The sequence below is a fragment of the Podarcis vaucheri genome (genome assembly GCF_965113315.1).
Source record: "Podarcis vaucheri genome assembly, chromosome: 4".
Classification (NCBI taxonomy): Eukaryota; Metazoa; Chordata; class Lepidosauria; order Squamata; family Lacertidae; genus Podarcis; species Podarcis vaucheri.
The window spans coordinates 11779789-11790874 of record NC_138762.1 but is presented as its reverse complement, the minus strand read 5'-3'; the positions used below and the strand labels follow the sequence as shown (position 1 = coordinate 11790874).

The 11086-nt window shown below is 48.6% G+C and overlaps 1 protein-coding gene across 1 annotated transcript in view; it reads left to right on the top strand.

Annotated features, from left to right (window-relative positions):
• Nucleotides 1-4564: 4564 nt before the first annotated feature.
• Nucleotides 4565-11086, top strand: part of GAB2 (GRB2 associated binding protein 2) — a 147320-nt gene continuing 140798 nt past the window's right edge. The window contains exon 1 of the mRNA XM_082219295.1: nt 4565-5185. Within this exon, the coding sequence (XP_082075421.1) occupies nt 5102-5185 (84 nt within the window). The 5' untranslated portion in view covers nt 4565-5101. The remainder of the gene's footprint in view (nt 5186-11086) is intronic.

The window sequence follows — 11086 nt, the reverse complement described above, 5'->3', positions numbered from 1 at the left end:
CTGAACGTTTCGGAACCCGAACACCGAAAACCCGGAAGTCATTGCTTCCATTTTCAAACGCGCCTCGGAAGTCCAACGGCTTCAATTTTCAATTTTCACTGTTGGAATTGCTGACAGCACTTTGCACCACGGTTGTCGAATGCTTCGAAAGTAGAACGGTCTTCAGGAACAGATTACATTTGACAGCCGAAGTTCCTCTGTATTTATAATGAAATGCACACAGCTCTGCTTAAATAACAGTACAGTGGTACCTCAGGTTAAGTACTTAATTCTTTCCAGAGGTCCGTTCTTAACCTGAAACTGTTCTTAACCTGAAGCACCACTTTAGCTAATGGGGCCTGCTGCTGCCGCCACACCGCCGGAGCACAATTTCTGTTCTCATCCTGAGGTAAAGTTCTTAACCTGAAGCACTATTTCTGGGTTAGCGGCGTCTGTAACCTGAAGCATACGTAACCCGAGGTACCACTGTATCTCTAAATAGAGGGGAAATATTATTTGTGCAGTGGCAGCCCAGATCCAATAGATGGCACAAGTCGTCATTATTCTTTTTCAAAAGTGCAAAATCAGTATTTGAAAGGTGATTTTGCTTTTCTGTGCTGCTTTAAGCAGCTTGGATGGCTGTAAGCTGCTGCTGGCATGTTCATTGGTAGCTGGGCCAGCTCAGTTGGTACAGCACGAGACGCTTAATCCCAGGGTCATGAGTTTGAGTTGCGCATCAGGCGAAATTTGTACAGAGCCTGCGCAAAATGCGGTTCCCACACCCAGCCGCTTGACAGACAGAGGGTTTGGAATGGTCCGGGGTGCGGCACCTAACCTGATCGCAGCTCCCTTTTTCACACGAAGAAGATCTGGTAATTGTATTTCTTGAAAAATACCAGCTTGAGCAATGTGCGCGGTCAACCAACCCTCAAGAAATGACTTGGCAGGAATGGAGAAGTGAGTGACTTTTGGGAAGGTGTCGCGACTTCCTCTGTAGATACCTGGATGAGGGTTTTTTTGCACCTGGGTGTGTGGGTTAGCGAGGTGTTCTTGCATTTGTGTAGCGGTCTGGCGGTCATGCGAAGGGGGCAGTCAAAGACCCCTTACTATTTCTGCACCAGGGTCCTTGCCTCCAGCGTCCTGGAGCCGGCCGCTCAGCATAAAAAGAGGAGGGTTATTTTTTTAAGGTGTGCTCCAAAGCGAAACATTTAGGAGTGCTGAAAACACAGATAAGTTCTGTTACGCACAATGAAACTTCAGGGGGAAACTGCTTTAAGTCACTCCGAAAGAGGGTCTCGGAGCGCTCCGAAGCATTTGCCCATGTATGCGCACAGAAAATGGATCTAGCAGAACAGTTTCAGGTTAAGAACGGACCTCCGGAACGAATTAAGTACTTAACCTGAGGTACCACAGTAACAATGAACCATAAAGAAGGCTGATCGCGGAAGAATGGATGCTTTTGAATTATGGTGCTGGAGGAGACTCTTGAGAGTCCCATGGACTGCAAGAAGATCAAACCCATCCATTCTTAAGGAAATCAGCCCTGAGTGCTCACTGGAAGGACAGATCCTGAAGCTGAGGCTCCAATACTTTGGCCACCTCATAAGAAGAGACGACTCCCTGGAAAAGACCCTGATGTTGGGAAAGATGGAGGGCACAAGGAGAAGGGGATGACAGAGGATGAGATGGCTGGACAGTGTCCTCGAAGCTACGAACATGAGTCTGACCAAACTGCGGGAGGCAGTGGAAGACAGAAGTGCCTGGTGTGCTCTGGTCCATGGGGTCACGAACAGTCAGACATGACTAAACGACTAAACAACAACCACAGTAACAAACTTAGCTGGTCTCTAAGGCGCTACTGGAAGGATTTTTTTTATTTTGCTTTATCTCCATTTTGATAGCTTTAATGTGTGTTTTTAAATCTCCAGGTTTTACCAGCATTTTCTTATAATGTTTTATATTAGGTAAAGCTGCTCTTATTGCCAATAAAGGATGAATGAATGAGAAAGGTGAAAGCTTGCTCGTGAGCTTCTTTTTGCATTAAGGGGCATTAAGCACTTGTTAAATTTAAAGATAAATGGACGAACGCCTGTTCTGTATCCGTATTTCCTGCAACAAGATGACATGGCATTCCATAAAAGGGTTCAAAATCTCTTTCTCACCCCCTTCTGCGTACTTTCTTCAGGGCCTAAATCAGCCTTTGCTGTCCTGGTGGGCTGTTTCGGACTACAACTCCCATCAGCACCAGCCAGCACACGCTGATGGGAGTTGTAGTCCGAAACGGCTGGAGGGCACCAAGTTGACGAACACTGTTCTAAACCAATTCATGCAATGCAGGGGGTTGGACTAGATGACCCTTGGGGTCCCTTCCAATTCTACGATTCTGTGATGAACCATGCCTCTGGCCCCTTTTAGGGCACTGGTTGTTGAGTGAAGGAGCAGGAGAGGAGGATTTCTCTTTAATTTGGGGGTGGGTGGAGTCGAATGCGATGTTTGCCCAGCACGGCTGCCTGGAGCTTCTAATAATAACACAAATTGATCCTATAGCGGGTATATTGTGTCTGGGTTTTCTGGAGCAAGAAATGCGTTTATCTAAAAAAAACCCAGGGGGCAGCTGCTGTCATAAGGGCATCAGAGGAGAATTGCTAGATCTGACTAAAGGCCTCTAATCCTGCTTCGTTTTTATCACACGGCCCAGGCAGATACAAATACATTAGCCTTCTTTGGCTGTTCTTGCCTGAACAATTGGTAATCAGAGGCACGCAGCCTGTGATTCAGTTGATAGTATGTTCTATAGTAGCCCTTGATAGCCTTGACCTTGGTGAAAATGTTTCTAACCCGCTTTTGAAGTCCATCATGTAGCAGTGAGTTCCACAGTTTCAAATTGCGGCCTTTCAGAAGGAAGAAGCAAACATTTCTGGGGTGGCTCCAAGGTGTTTTTGGCCATCAGTGTGATATGGAAAGGCGGGGTTAAGGTTGCATAAGAAATATATCCCCCCCCCCTTACTGCCTGAGGCCACTGGGTATAGGGCAGTATAATTATAATTATTATATTATATATTATATACTATTATATATTATTATTTAACCGCCTGACTCTTGCTGCTTGAATGTGTGTTTCAGCAGCAATTATTCTTCTCAAGATTTTTTTTTTTAACTATAAAAACTTTTAAAGAAAATTCTAAACCGCCTTTCCCTCAATGTGTCATTACTGCTGTGGCTTTTGTTTGTTTGTTTTTACAGATGGAATAGTTTTTACTGTTGATATTCTTACTGCAAAATCACTTTACAATATTTTATGGGAAGCAAATCATAAATGGAAGAATGGATAAATAAAAGTATATTATTATTACTACTATTATTACTATTTTGCTTGGCAATGGTAACAATGTCTTTTAAATTATTATTATAATAAATATAGTGTTTTCTTAAGCAATAATATTTGCAGGAGAGGGCCTTCTCAGTGACTGCTCCCAGATAACTTTGGAACTTCCTGCCTAGAGAAGTTAAACCAGCTCGCTCCCTGTTGTCCTTCTGGCCGCAGGCAAAGGTGACTTGTCCCAGTAGGCTTTAATAAAAGTTTTTTTTAAGCAGAGGTTGGATGGTTTAGTTGAGATTCCTCCATTGCTGGGGCTTGGGCTGGATGACCCTTGGGGTCCCTTCCAACTCCACCATTCTAGGATTCTATGAAAGGGCCGGTGCTGTGCTGTATTGTAATTATATGTTTGCGTGCTTACAGGTATAGAACATATATTACACACACATTTATAATACAGTGGATGCTCGGGTTGCGAACGTGATCTGTGCGGGAAGCACGTTCACAACCCGCAGCTTTCGCGACCCGCGCATCTGCACATGCGCGAGTTGCAATTTGGCGCATTCGCAGTGCGCGATTTAACGCTTCTGCGCAAGCACCGAAACATGGAAGTAACCGTTCCAGTACTTCCGGGTTCGGCATGGTGCGCAACCCAAAATCGTGCAAGCCAAAGCGTCTGTAACCCAAGGTATGACTGTACACATATAATCTTATTACGGTGGTACCTCGGGTTAAGTACTTAATTCATTCCGGAGGTCTGTACTTAACCTGAAACTGTTCTTAACCTGAAGCACCACTGTAGCTAATGGGGCCTCCTGCTGCCGCTGTGCCACCGGAGCACGATTTCTGTTCTCATCCTGAAGCGAAGTTCTTAACCCGAGGTACTATTTCCGGGTTAGCAGAGTCTGTAACCTGAAGTGTCTGTAACCCGAGGTACCACTGTAATTGCTTCCCAACCCACTTTTTACCTGCTGCTTATTTTTATCTGCAAGCTGCCTCCAGTCCCTGCAGGTCTAAATAAATACATCGCAGTCTTTCTCCATGCCGTAATGATGCCCTTCCCAGCATCACTGATCAAATGTTTATTATTATTTTATTTATTATGATGATGATCGTCCTTAATGCCGCTGTGGCTCTTTTCCCACGCGTCACCGATCACCGCGGCAACAACCAGGCGACTCCGCTCGGCCTTTTTTGGCAAGGCGCTCTGTTTCCAAACAAGTGCGTTTTTGGCCAGGTTTGGCCAAGTGCCAGGTAGGCGGGGTGCGCTTGGAGAGGGTGGGGAGAGCGAGCTCCAGAGGCGGCGAGGAGTTTCCTGCTTGCCGAGCCGCCCAAGGGGTCGGTCGGGGAGCGCGCACGAGAGAGAGAGAGAGAAAGGCAGAGCAAGGGCGCTCGCTCGCAGCAGCAGCATCTCTCGCTCCCTGCTCTCCCCTCTCCGGGAAGGGAAGCAGGAAGGGGGATTCTTCCCTCCCCAGGAAAGGCGAAGGAGGAGGACAACAGCCAGCCGGCAGAGACAGAAGCGCCACTGTGGTCCGGGGATGGAGAAGGAGGCGGCCCGGGGAGCAGCCGCCGGGGACGGATGGCTCTTTTGCGCCGCGGGCGGAGGCGCACAGCGCGCAAAGGGCGATCGGGAGATGGCGAGGGCCGGCGCCGCTGAATGGCCATTGTGAGCCGGAGCAGGCGGGCGAAGGCGCAGCCCAGAGAGGGCCAAAAGGAGGCAGGGAGGAGGAGGCGACCCGGCCGCGGGCCACTCGGCGCTGAGCTCCCCGAGCAGGCGGCCAGCGCCCCTGTGCGCCCCCGCACAACATGAGCGGAGCCGGAGGCGGCGGAGAGGTGGTCTGCTCGGGCTGGCTGCGCAAATCGCCGCCGGAGAAGAAGTTGAGGAGATACGTAAGTCCGGAGGAGGAAGCGGGGTGGTTGGGAACAAACGGACAAGGAGAGAGAGAGTGTGTGTGTGTGTGTGTGTGAGAGAGAGAGAGAGAGAGAGAGAGAGAGAGAGAGAGAGAGAAACCGGGAGAGGCCGATCTGCGGCTGTGCCCAAGCGGGAGTCCAGGATTGTGTTTGTGTGTCTACAATTGCAACATCCAGAATCGTTTGGATGGGCGTGCGCAATTGCAAAGTCCTGGTTTGTTTGTGCGTGTGGTTCGCAAAAGTCCAGGATTGTGCATGTGTAGCTACAAAGCCCTAGCAATGTGTGACTGCTAGGTCTTGGGATTGTGTGTCCATAATTGCAACGTCCAGCATTTTGTGTGTTTGTGTAGCTACAAAGTCCTGGTTTGTTTTGGGAAGGGGGGAGGGAATGCAAAGTTGCACGTCCAGAATTGTGTGTGTCAATTGCAAAGCTCAGGGTTGTGTGTCATCGCAACGTCCCGGATTGTGTACGTGTAATTGCAAAGTCCAGGAGTGAGTGTGTGTGTGCAGTTGCAAAATCTCGGTGCAAGCATGGATCCCCCCCCCTCCCCGCGCGCCTCGCCGCCGCCCCAATAGCTTGTCCTTAGTTGAAGGTTAGCTAGCGGTGAAAATGACCGAGGAGGGGGGCGAGCCGCGTCGCTGGGGTTGGTTGTGCAGACGGGATCGATCGTGTCCCGTGCAAGCTGTCATAAGCCCCGGTCCCAAACAAGAGAATGACGAGAGAGAAAGAGAGAGACTGGTTTGGGATCAGTTCGGAAAGCCAGCCTGCCTCCCGGTTCCTTCCCGCAGATCACACCCGTTTCTCCGCGGAGAAAAGCAGGTGCGGGGAGCAAATTACCCCAGCATTGTTTCCTAAAAGTCGGTGCTGCGCGCCTTCGCTGGATCGCACCCAGTAGATCGCGGGGGGGGGGTTATGGCTTCGATTTTGCCCAGCTTTTAATCCGGTGTAGGGGTGTGTTTCTAAGTAGGATGTTTGTACATCATCGCAATGATTTTCGGCGGTTTCTCCTTCCCCCACCAATTCATCTGGTCCCTTTCCGTCTCTGCTTTCGAGGTCACTTCCAAAGGTGCGAATTCGGATCAGGGTTGGATCCGGGTGCGTAAGAACAGCAGTTAAACACACACAATGCTTGCCTGGCTAGACTTTTAAAATAAATTTCGAGAGGGACTTATAAAAACGAAACAATTGGACGAGGGGGGAGAGGGGGGCAAAGGCGAGCGCGCGTGGAAGCATCCCTTCCCACGCCGCTCCGGAGTGACTCCGGATCTCAGAGCGGAGCTGTGGATCCAAGCGGCGCTGGCTGGGCGTCGTCGCCAAGGTTGGCCTGGGCAGCAGCAGCAGCAGCCGCCACCTGGGCGGAGAGCGGCTCGGCCTGTTCCCGGCTGCGCTGCTCCGGCTGCTACAGGTGCGGACTGGGAGGGGCGGAGGCGGCTTGTTTTCGCTGTTGGGGCTGGAGCGCTCCGGGAGCGTCTGGCTGCTGCGGGCGCGCCTCCGCCTCGGCCCGCCTCTGCGCGCCCCCTGGCGGCCTCGGCTGGGAACGCGCGCGGCCGGGTTCGCGCTGTAGGAACCCGGTTCCGTCGGCCCGCCCCGTCTGACAATGCCGATTTAAAGCGGCATGGCGACGCAGGCATCTCCAAACTCGGCCCTCCAGCTGTTTTGGGACTACAACTCCCATCATCCCTGACCACTGGCTCTGTTAGCTAGGGATGATGGGAGTTGTAGTCCAAAAACAGCTGGAGGGCCAAGTTTGGGTGGGCCTGCTTTAAGCATCCCACCTCATAGGGAGAATGGGGTCCCCATTTTTTTAATATATTTTTTTTCAAAAAAAAATTTTATTGGTTTTCACAATATTATAAACAAACAAACACATAAGAAAAACAAACATAAATCATAGCCTTATTGGAAATTACACTTATTAACTTTGTTAAGTAACTTCCTTGCTTCCCCTTGGTTGAATTTCGCTGCATATCCTTTTAACGGTTTTCCAAATCACAATTCTTATAAAATTTAACTTAAACATTAACATCCTTAAATCTTCACATTATGAAATTAAAGATATTAAGTCATCACTTAACATAAATAAAATCCTAAGCCAATTAAGTATCCGCAAGCTGTTTTCAGTTACCGGTAATTTAACATAACATATTTAACTAAATAATCATTAAATTTAATCCACTCTTCCTGATATTCCTCCTCTTTCTGGTCGCAGACTCCCCCCCCCCTTTTTTTTAGAAAAACATTCAAAGTGCACAAATTAACCGAGATTTGATTCAATTTGTGGAATTTATATACCTGCAGGTCTTCCTGCCCCCTGTAATGTTTCCAAAAAAAGCTCAACTTGAGGGTCATCTACCCAACTTCTTGCAATCCAGGAATTTTTTTTGCCCAACGTGAACCTCGAACCCACGACCCTGGCTTTAAGAGTCTCATGCTCAGTGCTGCTGAGCTATAGAGCCCTTTGGGAGGGCTATGGGTTCTCCCACCCCTGTGGGAGAGAGAACAAAAAACACATGCACAAAAAACAAACTTTGTGTTTCTTTGTCCCCGCCTTTGACATAGAAAAAAACTTGCCATTTCTGTCTCTCGACAGCTGTCTGTCAAGCAAAAATCCAGCATGCTGCTCTAGAGGTGATCACTGACCTGCTTTTGTGGGATTTTGAGCAATGGTGATTTCTGGAGTCATTTCCCGCCCATCCCTCCAAAATGGAGGCCTCTGTGTTTGTGTATGCACACAAATTAAACAGCAGACAGTGGACATATTGTAGTATAGCCGTGTCGTTAAGCCATGTGCTCCAGTACAGTGGTGCCTCGCAAGACGAAATTAATTCGTTCCGCAAGTTTTTTCTTCTTGCGAGTTTTTCGTCTTGCGAAGCACGGTTTCCCATAGGAATGCATTGAAAATCAATCAATGCGTTCCTATGGAGACCATCCGGGGACAGAGGGGAAGCGCCGCTCTGTCCCCTCTTTTGAAGCAAGGGGCTGCGGGGAGAATATCGCTTCTCCCCGCAGCCCCAGGTCCGGGGACAGCGGGAAGCGCAGCGCGTCTTCCCCGCTGTCCCCGGACCTCTTTTGAAGCAAGGGGCGGCGGGGAGAAGCAATCTTCTCCCCGCAGGTCCGGGGACAGCGGGGAAGACGCGCTGCGCTTCCCGCTGGCCCCGGAGCTTGCGGGGCAAGCTTCGTTTTGCGAAGCAAGCCCATAGGGAAATTCATCTTGCGAGGCAACTCGAAAACGAAAAAACCTTTCGTTTTGCGAGTTTTTCGTCTCGCGAGGCGTTCATCTTGCGGGGCACCACTGTAGGTGTGAAGAGCCGTTAGATATTTGTCATTGCTTGTTTGTGAAGAATTCCTTGTTGAGTCAATTCCTCTTAGTGTTTCTGAGGGCATTTTCTGTGTTGCTCTACAATGCTAAAGTACCGGCCCTATTCTCATGATAAATGGAGCAAGGGGCAAAGAACCCCAGTTCCTTCTCCCTCCCTCTCCCCATCCCTGCACGGGATCTGGAACTGGCCTCAAGCTGAGGGATTATGACTCAGCCCGTCTGCAAAGTCTGCAACTCTTGGCTGCCACAGCTCTCCTCCGCTGACGGCGAAATTGCACCAGGTGATGGATGAAATTGCTAAGTCTCTTATGCTGTTAGTCGAGATGCATAGCCGGCTGTGCTGCTAAATTCTGGGGTTTGTTAGAAAACGGATCTGAAACTGCCAGAATTGTCATTCCTTGACACAAGTCTGCAGGCTGACCATGCCTGTATGGTGAGCAAAACAAAATAATAAAAAAATTCATTCCAGTAGCACCTTAGAGACTAACTAAGTTTGTTATTGGTATGAGCTTTCGTGTGCATGCACACTTCTTCAGATACCTTCAGATTGTGCATGCACACGAAAGCTCATACCAGTAACAAACTACCGTATTTTTTGCTCTATAAGACTCACTTTTTCCCTCCTAAAAAGTAAGGGGAAATGTGTGTGTGTGTTATGGAGTGAATGCAGGCTGCTCAGCTATCCCAGAAGCCAGAACAGCAAGAGGGATCGCTGCTTTCGTTGCGCAGCGATCCCTTTTGTTGTTCTAGCTTCTGAGATTCAGAATATTTTTTCCCCTTGTTTTCCTCCTCCAAAAACTAAGTGCATCTTATGGTCTGGTGCATCTTATAGAGCAAAAAATATGGTAAGTTGGTCTCTAAGGTGCTACTGGAAGGAATTTATTTTATTTTTCCCCGACTACGGCAGACCAACACAGCTACCTACCTGTAACTAGATATATGGTGAGCAGTTTTGGTTGCCACTGTAGGAATGTTCAGGGAGGCAGGAGAGGATATATTGTTTATTAATATCCTTCCTAACTTGCGCTAGCAAGTTCCTTTGCTTAGCAGAGTTCTACATTCTCCTTTAAAACGCACAGCGGATAACTGGTTGCAGGCTGAATAGTACCTTCCTGGTAAGTTCCCTTAAATCCCTCTTAAAAGAATAAAGACGCCACAATCTTATTCAAAGTCAGTGAAAGAAGTTTACTTACATCTGGCAGAGCACATTGTAATCTCTGAAGGCAGACGTAGTTACAAAGTATATTCATGTGGATCTATCCCATATGGCAGTGATGGCCAAACTTGGCCCTCCAGCTGTTTTGGGACTACAACTCCCATCATCCCTAGCTAACAGGACCGGTGGTCAGGGATGATGGGAATTGCAATCCCAAAAACAGCTGGAGGGCCAGGTTTGGCCATCACTGCCATATGGAGATCATCTCAGTGCCCTCTGTTGGCTGGAAGCCAACAGAGCATCTCTAGCTAAAAAAGCTGCTCCAACGACGGAGGAAGTCAAAAAGAGAGGGTGTGCAGTGTGCCTTGTATTTTTGTTACCTGGACAGGTAAGGTCAGGCCCCCTCAAGTCACATGCAAAGGAAGTATGTCCCAGCCAGGAGGAAACAAGAAGCTTTCGACTGGCTGCACCAAACATTCCCCCGCATGCCCACTCTAGGAAAATAAGGAATGTTGTACTTGACTGCTCCTTATGTATCACATCCCAAAGCCACACCTCAAAAGGGGGATTACAGAGTGGGGAAAGGGGCGCACAGGGGTGATGGAATTCATATCACCACCAGCTAAACATTGTGGTGTATCATGATGTCTGAAATAAGAATGGAAGAGGTGAAAATCTCAATATCTGGTGTTCAGCATTGCGATATCTTATTTTTTGGCGATCACTCGTAGCCATGTAAGATTGTTTTCCGTAAACATGGTTTTAACATTTAGTCTGTAAGTGACTATGGAGGTCAATTCTGGATCCACACGTCCTTCCACAGTGGGGACATTGGTTCCCGGGCGGGAGTTGATCACGGTGTGGATTTGCCAAACCTGCCTTCCTCCTAGCACGTTTCTCCCTTTCGTCCTGCGTTCGAGTGTCTTCATAGCCCATGACACCTTCGGTAAAGGCTGTTCTCCAATTGGAGCGGCCGCAGGCCAGTGTTTCCCAGTTGTCGGTGTTTATACTACAACATTGCGATATATCCGCCAGCTAAACATTGTGATATATTAGGATACCTGAAATAAGGATGGAGCTCCGTAGAGGCATTGGCCGGCTTCACAATTTGTCCCGCATCGTGATTTTGGCTGGCAATTTGCTTCCTCCTGTAGGAGGTTGCGGTGAGCTGAGTCAGCGCAGTTAACAAGGGCTGCAGGAAGCATCAGCTGGCTTCAGGGTTTTCCCCAAATTTTGGTTTTGGCATAGGGCACACGTGTCATGATTTGCGACATCTTGGCAGGTCAGAAAATGATGAAACCGATACCCCGATATGGACTTTGAACCGGTTTTGGACGATACAGCGAAATATCTCCCAGCTCTAACATTCACATATTTACAAACTTCAGGATAGCACATGTGAGA